Consider the following 17,623-nt stretch of genomic DNA (forward strand, 5'->3'; position numbering starts at 1 on the left):
ATTCCTATAAATATAGGTCATTTTTGTTTTGTTCACATATTTTTTTTCATCAGTTCAGATCAGGTTCAGGCAGACCAAAAAGGAGATGGCGGGACGACTTGGACGCATTCTACCCCAAATGGTGGGAAAATGGCGATGACAGGGTCGAGTGGAGAAAACGAGGGGAGGCCTTTGCCCAGCAGTGGGACACCAAAATAGGCTAAAATATAAAAAAAAGAGTGCATATTTCAATAAAAAAGTTTACTAAAAAGGTTAAAGGTTAAAGGTAAAGGTTACGGGTAAGGTTACTGAGTGGTACCTAATTGTAAAATATTTTATCTGGACTACAGTCCTCTAGCGTATCCATCTGTCAACTTTACTTCAAGTTCCGCCTCCAGGGGAGAGGAAGATAAATTAGGGGTGAATTAGCCGCTTACTGACACAGACCGAATTCCACGCAGGCGAAGCCGCGGGCACAGCTAGTAATATATATGTCACAGTTACCTCGGATTATATTTTATCATAAATGATGATAACTAACTAAGTATACAGTATAGATCTATAAATTATCATCGTTTAGTAACATGGTTATTGCGTTTTAATATTAAAAATTGTTTTCTAGCGTGCACTAACAAAGTAGTCACACTCTCACACTTACCTCATTTTGCCGGGGAAGTGTGACCCTGACTCTACTTCCATTAAATACCTTAAATACCATCTTTAAATCATCAAACGAACATAAAACACATTGATTTCAGCTAAAGTTGAACCATACCATATTCTACCTTAGGGCACAGTTCAAAATCCAACTTTATGATATTGATTTATGTGTTCAAAGTAAACTTTTACAAAAGTATGTCACACTTATCCATATTGACCTTATCTCAAATTTAAAATTAATCTAATTAATTGCATAGGACTTCTTAGACGTTTAAACTCAGTCGAAAACTCGACACACCTTTAGTTTGCGCTCAGTCAATAACCTCTAACCGCTTACTTATATCGGGCAAGCCTATTACAAGGTTAACCGATAGTAAAACTAATCCGTATGATAGGGTTTATGAAAACAAGCGTTTTAATATCTCGATTAAAAACCTCGATTAGGGTAAGCAGTTCTGGTCCCTGGTCGGGCTGTATTTTAGTATCATTATACGCGTTAAAATCAGTTTGTTAAATAATTTTGTGTCCTCTTTGAATTAGGTAGTCCTTTATATTTTCGGAACATATTGACATAAGTATCCGATTTTAGCGATATTGCTCTACAAATGAACGTGTCAATCAGGATGCGCAGGAGTTACAGACATTATCATTAGACACAACTACATACTTATCACGCATGGTGGAAATTGTGGCTGCTGCCAGTAAAATTCTTATAAGCAATGCGCTGACTCAAATGGCATAAAACTTGGTCAGTTCAAAGAAACAAAATAAAAAAGAATAGAAGAAAGGCAGACGTATTCTGAAAAAAGGTATGTTGTTAGTGGCTTTTCAGTGACGAGACCACTGTTGTTTGTTTTTCTGTATTATTATGAAAAATAAACATTATTTATTTTAGGTACCTAGTTTTAGAGGTAAGTATTAAAAGGGGTTTAGGTTTAAAAATAGTTTTATTCGTTTATCATTCTCAAGTATCTATATTTACAATAAATAACATTTCCTATATCAGAATAACAGTTTAGTGGTGGTAGTAGACGGGCGCAGCCTTGACGAGGACGGGAGCGGCCTTGAGAACGGCGGGCGCGTGCGTGGGGGCGGTGTTGTGCACCACCGCGTTGAAGCCGTTGTGGTCGTCAGCGGTGTACTCCACGGTGCGGATGGAGCCGTCAGCCTCGTGGAAAGAGTAAGAGCCCTTCACGACATCTCCGTCGCGGGTCTCCTGCTGAGACTTGTTGTCGCCGGTGTGTCCATCAGCCACGGAGTAAGTGTACTCGTATTTGGGGTACGCCTGTAAAATATATTAAATATCAATAACTTAAAATATTAACTTTAAAAGTACATTTGTTACTCAGAAAAATAATGTGAACCTTATCAGTGGTTATTTCGGATTTGTTTATTTATGCAGTTTTTAGTTAGGTACTTGTTATAATATCTGCAATAAGGCAAAGTACATGCAATATAACTAGGTACTATACAATTTCGAACCTAACTGTACATGGACAATTGGACCTATCATGTTGATATTTTATTTTTACATTTCTATGTACAAAACTTACGATTTCTTCTTCGTGGTGAGCGACGACTTTAGCGATGGGAGCGGCGTAGTGGACGGCGGTTGCAGCGTGGTAGGCGATGGGAGCGGGAGCAGCGTGGTGGTAGACAACGGGTGCGGGGGCGGCGTGGTAGGCCACGGGGGCGGCGACAGCCAGCTTGGCAACGGGAGCAGCGATCAGCTTGGTGGAGTGATGGGGCTGCTCATCGTGACGCACGATGCTTTGGGATGAGACGGCTTCGGCGTGGGAGTAGTGGGGCTCAGGCAAGAGACCAGCCTGGGAGACAGCCACGAACGCGCAAAGGGCCACTAACTGTAATTAAAAAAAATTTTTTTCATCTGAATTCAAATATTTGGTCAAAATTCATATATGTTCCCATATTTATAAAATAAATAGTCTTATGTAGATAAATATTGTACTTACTTTGGAGAACATTTTGTGAGCTTTCTCTGTCGTGTATAAACAGTGAATGATACATTTCAAAACGTTCTCGTCTACTATACGAATAAAAGTTACCCGTTTGAATAGTTTGAATGGTTATTTTATTAGACATATGTAAGTAGAAGTTTGCCCGAGGTCAGTTCATTCTGTCTATCGTACGACCGAGTAATATTTTTTAAAACATTGTTGTCAGAAAGAATTGCTTTTGCAACCATAAAGAAATTGATTCGTTTTGATAATATAAATTTAGTTAAAAACAAAACGGACAAGAACATCTCGGGCTATGTTGAGTGTAGGTAGTATTGAAACCAAACTAATGCTTATGTTTCAGTTACTGACACTACAAGGGTTTGATAACTTTTAATAATTGTCCAATAACTCAAGACTTATTTAATGATGCATTGATTTCGATATTATGTAAGTTTTTGTATATGTAAGTACATACATCCAGTATTCATTTTTTTTAATGTTTCTTTTTACGAACTATTATAATCACAACACGGCGAGGACTCCTCCTCAGACGCGGGTGAGCTTCATGTGCGTTATTATCCATCAACTCTTCGTCTAGGCTTCTTTTATGACGTCTACCGCCAAGACTATCCCAGGGGTTACTTTTGATATGAGGATTCCAGTTTGGAATTATTACATCTCGATGTGTAGGTTTCTTTATTCCGGGGATTTGAATATCGCGCGCTGTCCTCGCTAATATAGAAGTACGGGTAGGATCTGGGATGCTAGGACGCGGGAATATAGACTTTGGTTGATGAGTATTCAGAAATCCAGAAAGTTTTATATCCCTTGCATTGCGTCTGTTGTAACCCGGTTGTGATGGACCATTGTCCCTGCTGCCAGTAGATGTTCTGGGACTGCCTCCACCTTGCTTGGCGTCGAGTGAATCAACGTTGCGAGCGCCTCTTTGACTAATTTCTAGATGTTGATGGTGGGTATTAGGCACAATTGAATCACTGGATTTCACATTATGCAAGGATGCAAGATTTGGAGTATCTGTTTCTGACAGCGCTATATCTTCTGCTGCTCTGGCATAGCGAAGTAGATTCGGGACTCGCCGTAGTGGCCGGTATGTTGGGAGTATACTATTGGGTATAATCGGTTTAAGCGTAGGACGATGCGGCGGCCTGTATGTAGGTAGAATTATTCGTTGACTGGTTGATCCGACAACAAACACTATCAGGAGAGCTCCTAATACGACAGCTATTTTAAACATCTTGAGCGCTTCTCAAATGCTTGGGATGAACTGAGTATTAAAATTAATTGCCAAGTTTTATACCCTAGTTTAAGGAAACTCGGGTACTTTACCTCAACAATGATTTATGATTGAGAAAAGGAGAAGACCTGTAACTTGTTTGCTTGTCTTATTAGTACCTAATGTAGGAGTTAAATTTAATCCAGACTACAGAAATGCTTTGGTATTTCGTTATCTAAAGATGGTTAACGAACTCGCTTGTTCTTTCATGCTCGGTCAATATTTGCTGATATCATTGTTTTCATAAAACGGGACTTTTTTGAGATTTGGATAGTTATACTGAATTGCTGAGTAAGCATAAGATTACATCATCCAGAATCAAATGAAATGTTTTAAACGGTACAGCATTAACATTCACTACCTACGGTTATTTAAATGTATTTTTGCGTTTATTAAAATATTTGATTTATCTATTTTTTGTAGTGTTGCTTTACTTCTTTAATACTCGTACGTTATAGAAGATAATACTTTATAACATTTAAATACTTAAAAAATTTACAATGAAGTTTTAATGATCAGGCTTTGGTTATTTAAAGTATTGCACAATTTTACTTATTTGTACTAGGCTAAGTAAGGACATTTATGAAGTGACTTATACCTTATGACAATTTAATGAAAAACATTGTGTCCGGATCGGATCAGATTGATAGCGGTAGATTAATACTTTAAACCGAACCGAAGTCATTGTGGACCTACCTATTCATTAGTTTTTTTTTGGAATGATATAGGCATAAGTATTTATGTTTATAAACGTTACATTTGTATTTACATGACATAAATTTACTTTTTACCATTACCTAAATATTGTCTAAAAGAGATCGCTTTTTAGACATTAGACCTCCTCTTGTGGCTAATACTTCTACTTGAGTTGCTGTACCTATTCTCTTTATTATTTACTCGTATTGAGGTGTGTCAGGTGTGCAATATAGCAGTACTTACCTATTTATTGTATTGTGTGTACAGTCGCCATCAGATAGATCGGGGCGGCCAAGGTGTTCAAAAATATCTGAGCATGGCATGTGGCATGAATGGCATGTTTCCCCGAGAAGTAAATATTTTAGGTTTAATCAATTACTTAATACAATATTTGAGGTTGTAGTTAATTTTATTATAATAAAAAAGTACTTTCGTTGAATTTAAATAACTAAGTCACAATTATCGTAAACATACTTAATAATAAATTAAATAATTCAATATATTTATCTTATGTAAAAAATTAATTACTTTTGTTATACTGTACATTTGGTTTGAACCGGTACCTACCTAACCTAACCTAATAACCTAACCAAACATTAAATGCTTATTCGGATTATTCAAGTGATAGCGTATGTGCGCTTGGGGTCCTCCCAGCTTCTCCGACACGACATTAAACTTGTTATGATAAGCTATACGCGGAATCGGTTGGAATGGCGTATTTCTGCTTAGCTCGTGCGGTATTGTGATGAAGGGGATCCCCTGCCTGAAACAAAATAATTCAATCCTAATTAAATAAGATTAAACGAGGCATAGTTTGTTTTAGTCATAACAACTTATGTGACTATAGTTATATTTACATAAAAAGTAAATGTCTTAAGGATGACTCACGCTAGAACGGCCCGGGTCCGGGCCGAGGCAACCGACACTTGATGATGGCAGGTGATCGGTGATCACGTGATGCTTTGGGCACTAACACGTAAGTCATCCTTTATTCAAAAATAACTTTTGGTGTCTCTAATAATCTAAATTTATAAGAATTAATAGAGCAAATATATTTTCCGGAGAATCGTAGACATCAGATAACGTGGATTTATGGGAATACTTGTGCATGTGCAAATCAAATTCGAGTTTAGACATAAAAGAAAGTTCCAAATTCAAAAGCACAAACATTCATTCATTTATTGCACTTTTTAATATCAGATCCAATAGAGTTAAATAACTATTTCAAAAATATTTTTTCTGATGTCTAGATAAAATTGTAGTGAATTAGTAGAGAAAATATTTTGTTTGGATAATCGTAGATAGATGACGTGATTTTAAGTTAATCGTGATATTTTTCTGCTTCGAAAAATTCAGCTGTAGCATAGTATTAACAATGTCAAAAGTAGGTATGATGATATCCTCATCATTGCTCACTCGAAGACCATAGAGACTGATGGCTTAAACTGGTGCTGATTTCCGAAAACATTTTTTTTTTAATTGAAGCTAGACGTGAAAATTTAACTTACTTTGGTATAATTCTGACGCCAAGATTTAGTACATGAGAAAGTTTCGGATTTTCAGTCGTAGTTGTTGGGGCGATGTACTTAGGCTGCTGATGCAGTTGCTGCTGATCCAGTTTCTGCTGATCTAGTTGCTGCTGATCCAGTTGCTGCTGAAGTTGATGGAAAATCCCCAAATGGTGCAAGTCAGCCTATATATGAAAAATTAAAAATAAATAAATTTTTGTAAAGAAAATATTTTCTGTTATTATTAAGTAATTTGAATTAGCCTTCATTATTACCCATAATTAATGTCATTACCGGGTCTAACGCGATTCATTCATCATTACCATTTCAAATTTTGGTGTCGCAGCTGTTGTTGGCAACGGTAGCGTATGCAAAGTCTTGTAGACCTTTGGTCGAAGATGCGAATGATGGGAATGCAACATTTTAACATCATGGTTTATATGTGGCCTATAAGTACTAGGACTTATGTTCTTCGCCTTGTTGGAAATATGTTTTGGTTCCAGGTGCAACGTAGGTTCAGCTGAATTTTCAGTAAGGTAATTTTTTCCGTATTCAGTAACTGGGTTAGAAACAATTGAAGTATATAAGACGGGCGTTGATGGATAAATGTTTTCTTCTGAATTTGAAGATAGAGAAAAAGGATGGTTAATTGGAGCGAATTGGATTGTTCTGTTACTCAACGGTTTGAACGGTGAGTTATTCGCTGAATGAACGTGATATGATACCTCCTGTCTCTTTGGAATGTCTTCATTCCTCTTCGGAGTATCCTCATGTCTTTTAAGAATGCCTTCTGCCATCTTTGGAGTGTAATGATGTGTTGCACTGTACTTATAAGATAAGGGGACATCTTCCCTTATAAAACTATGTGAATAAGTAGCTTCATTAGATTTTCCTTGTGGATGTAAGGGTGGAGCTCCAGAACATAAAGTAATTAAGGTGATTACATATATAATCTGTAAGAGATAATGAAATTTAATGTGTTGGTAATGCTTTGGTGTTTTATTTTGTGGTAAAAAATAAGGTTTGACTAAAACTCACTTTGAAAAACATCTTGCTAGAGATTCGTCGGTGGACCACTCGGAAGTGTTTGTGTCCGGATGCAATGTGCTACACTTATTTATAGGCACGTAGTTTAATCACAAAGAGAAATCACATGTTATATAACAATTTTTGTTATACGTAGAGCAATTATTCGTTTGCCTCCGGAGAGCAACTCCTGCAACAAAGCCGATGGGCTCCGGACCTTTCACCCGTTTTTTTCGATTCAAATAGAGTCAGTTGATGGACAGACATTGGTTGTTGCGATTGCGAGTTGATTAACTCGACTCAACGTCTGTAACTTGCCAAGTGTAGGATTTGTTTTGGATAAATGAGATGACATCAGTGTGTAGTGTATAACTTCCTTGCAATTGTCTACAAGTGTGAGGGGTCAATATTATGCATTTATTATGGGAGATAAGCGAAACTATTGTCCACCTATTATTCAGTAGATTATCTATGTAACACGCGGTTTATATACCGCTTCTGATCTTTTTTTTATTTTCTGCAATAGGCTTCTAATACAAAAACCAAATTTTTATCTTCTGCTGAATAAAAACAGAGCACTGATCTAATTCCATACTAAAATATAATATGAGCCCTTGTAGGTGGACAACAATATGTTATTAGTTGAGAGAGTCGTTGTTTTCTGCATCTATAAATATATATGTCTTGCAATAATTAACTACATCTTTTTTAAACTTGGTATTTACTTATCAGTGATATGCTTGAATTAAACCATATATTCTATTTAAACTAGAACTTTTGTATTGTATTATTGTATTGTTGTATTGATATTTTTTGTACTATCATGTTTTGGCAATAAAGTGATTTCAATTTGAATTTAAATTGCTTGATGGTCATAAGTAAGTACCTACTGAACGTAAGAATCTGTAGTTTGATTACTTCTTTCTTTCTAGCATCTCTCTCCAACATGTCTAGTCAAGGTTTGTATTCAGGGTTTATGTACTCGTAGGCATCTGAATTGAAGTATAAAGTCTTCGCACTTTATCTATGTAAATGGAGGTCTATATTTCAACATTACAGGTAACAGCATCGATCGCCTAAAGGACATCATGCTCCGCCGATGTTAAAGTATTATAGTACCTAGGCCCTCGTGTGCAATTTTTACACAATGCGTAATTTACATTATTATGACGAAAGTAAATTAATCTGAGATTAGGTTGGTATTTCTAACTAATTCAATCCGCACTGTGTGGGAGGTAAGTTGTTGACACTCGCGTGGAGGCCAGTGCCCGAGGCGTTGCATGCTATATGGTGTAAGTTCTGAGATCTTGGCGATGTGTGACAATTAGCGTAAATGCACACTAATAAATAGTGAAATATATTGTTTTATTGCAAAAATTCATTAACAGTTATTACAAGATTGTTTTTGAATTGTTTGTACCTTCTTTGAATTAAAAGTATAGGTGACTGACAATTTAAAATTAAACCGAAATATTTTTTTATTGTAGCGTAGCTTTTGAGGGTTCCGTAGCCAAAATGACAAAAACGGAACCCTTATAGTTTCATCACTTATGGCACTTTTGTGTCTATTTATTCCTCGAGACTTTTCAAATGATCGAACTTGAAGATTTTGCGTTTTTTGTCTAAGAGATCATCGTATTTTTATCAAAAATACGAAATAATATGAAATTTTAGTTCAATCAGAGACTGAAAAAAGGTTCAAAAAACGTATTTTTTTAACAAGACAGGTATACAAGTGAAGTTTAGTGAAAAAACTTTAACTAACTAACACTAGATCTTATGACTTACGGCGCTTAACGCATGAATACAATAATGTGTTATAATATTGCGAGCCGGTCAACTATGCGGTTATCCCTGACCTTACAACCGGGCCACAAATTCGACTCAACGCTCTACTTACCTGTCATTATGTTATTGATGGCTTCAAAACTGATAGATGTATTACTCTGTCAACTGACTAATTGACAGAGATAAAGATTTAACCCAATTGTAATAACATGGTAATCAGTGTCGTTTTGTAACGGCGTCTTTAATGTGATGTTTTGCGTACACCTACAATGTAATTATTTGTTTTGTTATGTAAAGTAGGTATACCTATTTATAAGCAGGTCGCCGCTGTAAAAAAACCGGCCAAGTGCGAGTCGGACTCGCGCACCGAGGGTTCCGTACTTTTTAGTATTTGTTGTTATAGCGGCAACAGAAATCTGTGAAAATTTCAACTGTCTAGCTATCACGGTTCATGAGATACAGCCTGGTAACAGACGGACAGACGGACAGCGGAGTCTTAGTAATAGGGTCCCGTTTTTACCCTTCGGGTACGGAACCCTAAAAATAGATGATTACTCGTCGTCGTGGACGGAAGCATGTAAACAATAACGTGACCATTGCTCGTTAAACATGTTTATGGAAGGTAAAGAAGGTTCTAACTCTTAGGTAAGTAGGTATTGAAAATTTTACTGAGGTAAATAAATACTACTAAGTATTACTACTTACCAGTAACTACTAATTACTATAATACTATTAAGTAAAATGAAATACATAATAGAATTGGAATAGACTCGGGATTAGCTTTATAAATAATATAACAGAAAAAAAGATTCCTAGTTCAATGTTTAAAACATAACTACCTATTATTAAATGATGATGTGACGCAACTATTTACGAATTTATCTATGAATTTACAACCATCAGTAACGGATGATAGTGGATTTCATTGATGCGCTCGAGTGACTCATCTTCATTCATCGATACGAGTAGGTCGATAACCTCAAAGTCGTGACGTGAGGCATCTTATCGAAAATGCGTTAATGTTTTGATAATGTTGTCAACTTGCTTGAAAAATGGGAAGTTATGTTAAAATAAACAAGAATGAAGTAATTTAAAGTTAGAACAGGCTGATTTAAAATTTCATACAATAAAATAATTACGATCGTTATATTATATAATAACAAAATGACTGTTCATAAAACTTTTGACTTTTACAAAAGTAGACGTTTCGTTTATAATTATAGTATTGCCCACATAACTACGCCTATGTATATTGTATAGACTAAAGATAAATGTAAGTCTTTGCCCTATAGGTACTATAACGAACACAACAACGGAAACGGAAATGTAACGGAATCAAACACAAAATTAGTGTTTTCATCTAGTGTTATCAGTAGTAGTAAGTAATCACTTCATCGTACACAACACTGGTTTACATTAGGTAAACACGAATAACTTAACTATATCATGCCCCATTGGAGCTTTACACATATCAATGTGATATTAATATTTGCTTGGAATACTAAGAACGAGAGAAAGAGAGATGCAATAAGAATAATCTCAAATCAATTTCCTATTGTGATTTCAAAAGCTCGAATAAAACGCAATAAATAAGTATAAGAGCCTCGGTAGAGAGTACCATTTTAGTACCATTTGGAGTTGAAACTCTAGGTCCATGGGGACCTAGCGCGCTCAAGTTGTTTGCAGTAATCGCGAAGCGTCTGGTCGACGTAACTGGTGACCGAAGAGCTGGCGGCTTCCTCGCTCAACGTATCAGCATTACGATACAACGAGGAAATGCCGCCAGCAGCACTGTAGGTATATATCTTTTAATATAAATAAATGCTATTGCAAAGCTGGAATATGGCTTTAAAAAAGTAAATTAAGATATATGAAGCTATTGTAAAGAAGCCTGTGAATAGTGTACTTATTATTATGTTACCTATTATTAGGCAGTGCACAGTGGTGGACTGTCAGAAATCAAATATTTAAGTGCATAAAGTAGTATCAAGGATAATGAAGTGGCCATGTGTTACCTGATCATGCAACTTTAACCTTTAATCTGTACCGACACCACTAAGAAAGTTTGTTATATTTGACCCATAGTAAATACAATATACCACGCTGCGACCCGACGACCTTGTCCCGCCCAAATCTGAGCACTATAAAAGGCACACGTTACACATCCAATGCATCAGTTGATCACTAGTCAACAAACAATATGTTTTCCAAAGTAAGTCATCAAAAAGTGAAGAAAAAAAAACGAAAAGTGTTTGTGTTTACTTGTTCAGTTGAAGAGGAAAAACCGTATGGATTGCGCTAAATAATTATTTTTGTTTTAGATCCTCGCTTTTTGCGCCTTTGTGGCGGCAGCCCAGGCTGGCCTTATTGCCGAGCCCCACTACACCCACGCTGGTGCCGTCTCATCCCAAAGCATTGTGCGTCACGATGAGCAGCCCCATCACTCCGCCAAGCTGATAGCCGCTCCCGTTGCCTACCACGCCGCTCCCGCTCCCATTGCCTACCACGCCGCCCCCGCCCACGTCGCTTACCACGCTGCTCCTGCCCAGGCTCACTACTCCTCTGCCGGTGCTGTGTCCTCCCAGAGCATCGTTCGCCACGACGAGCAGCCCCATCATGCCACCAAGCTGATCGCCGCTCCCGTCGCTAAACTCGCCGTGGCTGCCCCCGTCGCCTACCACGCCGCTCCCGCGCACTACGCTGCCAGTCCCGTCCATTACGCCGCCCCTATCGCTAAGGTGCTCGCGCCCGCCCCCAAGCTGATCGTCTCTGCCCACCATCACGAAGAGGAATACGTAAGTGTTTGCATCATAAAGACATAACATTGTTATAGAATAGAATTACAAATTAAAACAAAAAATATCTCAGCTTGTCAGCAGCATCTCAGCTTGGTGCTTGATTAAGTCATGCTGAAAACTGCAAAACCGTCGTCAAGTAAAATTCGTGACACTGCAAAATTACACAAAATTATCAGTAAATAAATAGAGAAAATTAAAACATGAAACAGTCAGATATTAAGGAAATAAATACCCTAATACCTACATATTTACGTATTTATTGCTAAATAAATAAATCTGTATTGGTTTAATTGAAATTGGTAATTTTGATTGAATTATTCTACAAATTCTGAATAATCATACGAAGTATCAGAAACGGTTCTATAATTTATTTTCTTTGTTTAGGCCCACCCCCAATACGAGTACTCTTACTCCGTGGCTGATGGACACACCGGCGACAACAAGTCCCAGCATGAGTCCCGCGATGGCGACGCCGTGCACGGCGAGTACTCGCTGCTGGAGGCCGACAGCTCCGTGCGTAATGTGCAGTACTCCGCCGACGACCACAACGGCTTCAACGCGGTGGTGAGCCACTCCGCGCCCGCGCACGCCGCGCACGCGCCCGCTCTTCTCGCCCACCACTAACTCCTGCAGGAATTGTAGACGTTAGACGTTGACTCGTGATTATAGACGCTAGGAACCCTGAACTGTAAATAGTCAATAATATTTATTTTTATAATAATAAAAGCAAATTGTTGAAATATAAAACTGTCTCCTTATTGTTTATATTATGTGCAACCTTGTTGAAATTAACTTTAACAAGCAACACGTTTGGAAAACCTCAATCCGACTACGGTTTAATTAGTAAAAAAACACATTTTTAAAATTATAACCCAGAGATAACATAACCACTACCTACGTTTTAAAAAGTGGGACTCCCATACTAGAGAATGGAATCAGTTTTCATGGCTAATCATTACTAACATGTACGACTATAGTACATTGTGTGTAAGTAAAATTTTGCAAACGAGATCTATAGATTCACAACAGCCGCAATATTTTTACCCCCGGAGTTGCACGCAATGTTTTTCATCACACTTGCAAAGAAAAAGCTAAACTCAAGCGAAATAATTCTTAAATACAAGTACGGTGACATTTCAGACATTTGTCCGCCGTATTGCCATTGTTTGACTGGTTCAGGCACGATTGAAAATTGTGTAGGTACTTAAAAAGATTTTAAATGAATCAAATTAAATATTTTTAAACATAAACAAAACAATTTTATAATGTATAAACGTAATTTGAAAAAAAAAATACCTCATTTTATACCACTTTTGAACAAGTATCTTACTTAGAACCTACTTGGTATTGGTACGTATGACTGTGTAAGTGACAGTAAAAAAAGCTATAACTCCCGTGGGAGTAAAAAGGACTTTGGCTACCGCTGCACTTGCGTGAAATAGCACACTTACTGATGAAAGAACCATCAAAGAACAATAAATAGTATCAACATAATAGTTATTATGTAGTATACTATAAGTTATCTTAGCGTTTTTTATCGAAATCTATACCTAGGTTAATTTTATAGTGGATCCTATCAAAAACATAAATTTGAAATTATCGATAGCCGATATTTTAATTACAATCAAAATTAGAACATCTGTAAGAAACAATAGAATTTGATTTGTCCTTTATTCTAATATTATCAGCCTAGATGACATTTTATTCGAAATGAAATGTCAGTTGCAGGCAATTCTGACGAATCCGACCCCCGACTCTACAATATAAACAATGTATTTTTTTATGTGAAACGTGAGTGAAATGTCTTTAAAAAACCCGTAGGGGTCGGATCAAAAACTAAGTAATTAAGTCCGACTCACGCTTAACTGCACATCTCTAATAGGTTTTCCTGTAATCTATAGACAAAGAGCTATTTTGTGTATTTTTTGTTTCGGAGATAAAGGGGGGGGGGGGGGGGAATGGTCATTCTTTGCCTATTTTATTGAATAACTTCTAAACTGTTTATCCTAAAGTTATAAAAAAATATATTTGAGATTTTCACAATGAACTCTTTCATTTGATATGTATCACGATATAGTTTGAAAAACTTTATTTTTTAGTTTTCTCATTTACCCCCCGAAAGTGGCCCCCGTGTTTAAAATTTATTTGTTTACGTTACATGTCCGTCTTTGGGTCACAACTGTGACCCAAGCACACGCGTGACACCATCATCACAAGCGTGAGTCGGACTTAATTAAGGTCAATGCGGTCATTTCCGTCAACGGGACATTTCCGTCAAACGGCGTTTGCGGCTATACAAACAACAGTACACACTTACTGACTCGATCGGTAAAGCAGCGAGAAAATTTAATACCCGCAGTCAAAAACAGTTGGCGCTGTCTAGCCAATGAATGGAAAAAAAACCGCTTTCAAAGTTTAGTTGCGCTCCGAGCTCGAACGCGAGTGTAGTATGCTGCTGTGTTTCGTGACGGTGCGATGAGAAAATGTAAGTTACGGCTTAGTAAGTAGGTTTATTATATAGTTCGATATGCATGCTTGCTGGTAGTTTTATCAATTTTCAATTATAAGCTGTTTGTGAGAAACTATGGGTGGTTAAATATTCGTATTAACAAAATGATCGAGCTGACAAATCCGTCAATTGCGAAACGGGCAAAATCGTCATGTGCCGGAATTTCCCCATTTCATATATTGCAAACCTTTTTGATTTGACTTAAACATAAATAATAACTATGAAACTAAATACCGAGTTTAAGTCTCGATTTAATGTTAATATCGTCGGCTAAAGTCGCAAACCTCGTAACTCAACCTGACCAAATTTTACAGGAGGCACAAAAAACTTCATTGTCGATTTTTTTTAAGCAGACGCTTAGTGTTTTTTTACAAAATGTTAACTCAAATGAAGCCGTCAGATTTATTTAAACTTTATAGCACAAAATACAATTTTTTTTTACTAATTATTGTTCACATTTATTCAATAAAAAATGTAATCTGAACCCAGAAAATATGGAGTTACGAGTTTTTCTTAAGGAAATCGTAAAGATATTATTTGTATATAATGGGAGTCAGGAGTTTTGCCCAAAAAATTGATGAAAATCTTTTAATCCGAACAAGTTAGGTATTGTAGATTTGTAAAATAATAAAAATAATTCAAATTTGTGGGTTTGCTTAACACAGCTATTTTCATGCATGTCTACATACACATCTGGTATGACTGTATACATCTTAGCATGTGTTGATTAGTCCATATACGATTATCATTATTTTGTGGACTTTTTATAATATACCGGATTATATCATAAATATGAATTACGGTTCAACAATCATGTCAGGGGAGTTAAGAAAAAGAGGTGTAAAACTAAGCAGGTCGAAGGAGAAAGTTATTAAGGTGTAAGGTGTTATTGTATGTATTAAATATGATTTGTAAGTAATCGAATTTAAACTGTTGTGAGACATACTAACATTAAAGAATTAGGAGACCTAGGCTCTCCGAAACATGTCGCGCGAGTGACTAAAACAAGTGAATCTACACCGTGAAATTATTTAATGATTTGTAAGTAATTAAATATATTGTCGCGCCCATAATTACTTGGACACTGTACTTCAGACCTTACTCAACAGTGGCACCAACTGGTGATCACAAAAACAGTAGTTATTAAAAACATGTAGTTGACGGATTTTCCCTAGCGTTTGGGAATCTGTTTTAAAAGGTTTACTACTCCTGATCGTAAAAATAGGCCGGAATTGTCCCAAAAAAATATACTTTGAAATACAATCGAAAATAAAGCTTATATTGAGTTCGCTAAGGTTTAGTTTCGATTAAGAGTATAGCGGTATTTGTTCACTTGAAGGATATGTTTGTAATACGTCACGATACAAGAAAAATCGTTGGTTGACGGAATAGCCCCAAACCGTAGGGAAAATCCGTCAACTGACACGTTTTAAGTAAAAAAACATATTTAAATAACCAACGTTACTAGCATTTTAATATGAGTACCTTCATATAGTTAAAGAAATGCTTAATCTATTACAGTGATCAGGTTTATTAAAAAGTAAATATCATCATAGTTATGACCGGCCAAAGTGAACTAATGAAAAAGTATGACGGAAATGCCCTCATTGACCTTACTTAGTTTTTGATCCGACCCCTAGGGGTTTTAATAGACATTTTACATAAAAAATACATTGTTTAAATTGTGTAATGTACGGAACCCTTGGAACGCGAGTCCGACTCGCACTTGGCCGGTTATAGCACCTTACTTCACTTTAATCACCATCTAGGTTATATCTTTACTTGTAAAGATGTAAATAGCATGTGTTATACTGTTTTAGAATTAGTATTAGATAAACTACTTTTTAGATAGTTGGTTAGTCTGTTTTCCATACATTTTTATTCACCACAAGCGAAAAAAAAGCGAAATTCTCTTGATGATAATAATATGTAAATAAGTAAGTTTTTTTATCAACGGTGTGAGTTTAATAACAGACAGTTTTATATTTCAACAATTTGCTTTTATTATCATAAAAATAAATATTATCGACTATTTACAGTTCAGGGTTCCTAACGTCTACATCAGAAGTAATTGCGGTTGCAGGAGTTTAGACAGTTTAGTGGTAGGCGAGGGGAGCGGGCGCGTGCGCGGCGTGCGCGGGCGCGGAGTGGCTCACCACCGCGTTGAAGCCGTTGTGGTCGTCAGCGGAGTACTGCACCTTGCGCACGGAGCCGTCGGCCTCCAGCAGCGAGTACTCGCCGTGCACGGCGTCGCCATCGCGGGACTCATGCTGGGACTTGTTGTCGCCGGTGTGTCCATCAGCCACGGAGTAAGAGTACTCGTATTTGGGGTGAGCCTAAGAAATAATACAAAATATTAGGTATATCTGTATGTAAATTATAAGTATTTAACGTATGAAAACATTTATTCACACAAAACAATATAAATGTGCACACTACATTAAAAATAAAATACAGAATTTGAGAAAATCTTTTAAAAAATAATATAGTTACATGTAGTATTTAACTCGTAAGTAGGTACACACATATGTGTACACATGCACATATGTGTGTACCTACTTACGAGTTTGACTAACTCAAACTCTCTTATTTAGGACACTTACGTATTCCTCTTCGTGATGGTGGGCAGAGACGATCAGCTTGGGGGCGGGCGCGAGCACCTTAGCGATAGGGGCGGCGTAATGGACGGGACTGGCAGCGTAGTGCGCGGGAGCGGCGTGGTAGGCGACGGGGGCAGCCACGGCGAGTTTAGCGACGGGAGCGGCGATCAGCTTGGTAGCATGATGGGGCTGCTCGTCGTGGCGGAAGATGCTCTGGGAGGAAACAGCGCCGGCAGAGGAGTAGTGAGCCTGGGCAGGAGCAGCGTGGTAAGCCAGGGGCGCGGGGGCGGCGTGGTAGGCGATGGGAGCGGGAGCGGCATGGTAGGCGACGGGGGCGGCGATGGCCAGCTTAGCGACGGGAGCGGCGGTCAGCTTGGCGGCGTGATGGGGCTGCTCATCGTGACGAACGATGCTTTGAGACGAAATGGCTCCAGCGTGGGAGTAGTGGGGCTCGGCAATAAGACCAGCCCGGGCTGCCGCCACAAAGGCGCACAAAGCGAGGATCTGTAATAATTACAAGCTTAATTAACATTTGTCACATCATATATTACACTTTTTTTTCACTGCACTGAACACCTATTGTCACTTGAGTAATCCATAACACTTACTTTGGAGAACATTGCTGTTTGTTTAGTGGGTCCAAACTGATACGTTACATGTGAGAAGAGCCGTTTATATAGTTATTTGGTCAGGACAAGGTCGACAGGTCACAGAGCCATTTCGTGATTAATTATTGTCGCTTGATGAGAAATTTGACCGCAGGCTGAGTTGAAGTAGAGCACCTTCAAATTTTGACGACTAAAA

General features: G+C 37.5%; 2 protein-coding genes across 2 annotated transcripts; one reads left to right on the forward strand and one right to left on the reverse strand.

Moving 5' to 3' along the window:
• Positions 1 to 1,567: 1,567 nt before the first annotated feature.
• Positions 1,568 to 17,482, reverse strand: LOC134742813 (uncharacterized). The gene is made up of 10 exons (XM_063676000.1): positions 17,428 to 17,482; positions 16,823 to 17,323; positions 16,319 to 16,555; positions 12,142 to 12,337; positions 11,339 to 11,679; positions 6,099 to 6,283; positions 5,181 to 5,353; positions 2,613 to 2,686; positions 2,193 to 2,501; positions 1,568 to 1,924 (listed from the first exon to the last, which is right to left on the reverse strand). Exons 1-10 carry the CDS (start codon positions 17,437 to 17,439, stop codon positions 1,655 to 1,657), a joined length of 2,298 nt encoding a protein of 765 aa, XP_063532070.1. The 5' UTR covers positions 17,440 to 17,482; the 3' UTR covers positions 1,568 to 1,654.
• LOC134743121 (cuticle protein 18.6-like) lies at positions 11,078 to 12,343 on the forward strand. Its single transcript, XM_063676460.1, has 3 exons — positions 11,078 to 11,124; positions 11,234 to 11,707; positions 12,095 to 12,343. The coding sequence occupies exons 1-3, from the start codon at positions 11,113 to 11,115 to the stop codon at positions 12,332 to 12,334; spliced, it is 726 nt and encodes a 241-aa protein (XP_063532530.1). The 5' UTR covers positions 11,078 to 11,112; the 3' UTR covers positions 12,335 to 12,343.
• Positions 17,483 to 17,623: the final 141 nt, after the last annotated feature.

Source organism: Cydia strobilella, chromosome 7 (genome assembly GCF_947568885.1).
Source record: "Cydia strobilella chromosome 7, ilCydStro3.1, whole genome shotgun sequence".
NCBI classification, from domain to species: Eukaryota; Metazoa; Arthropoda; class Insecta; order Lepidoptera; family Tortricidae; genus Cydia; species Cydia strobilella.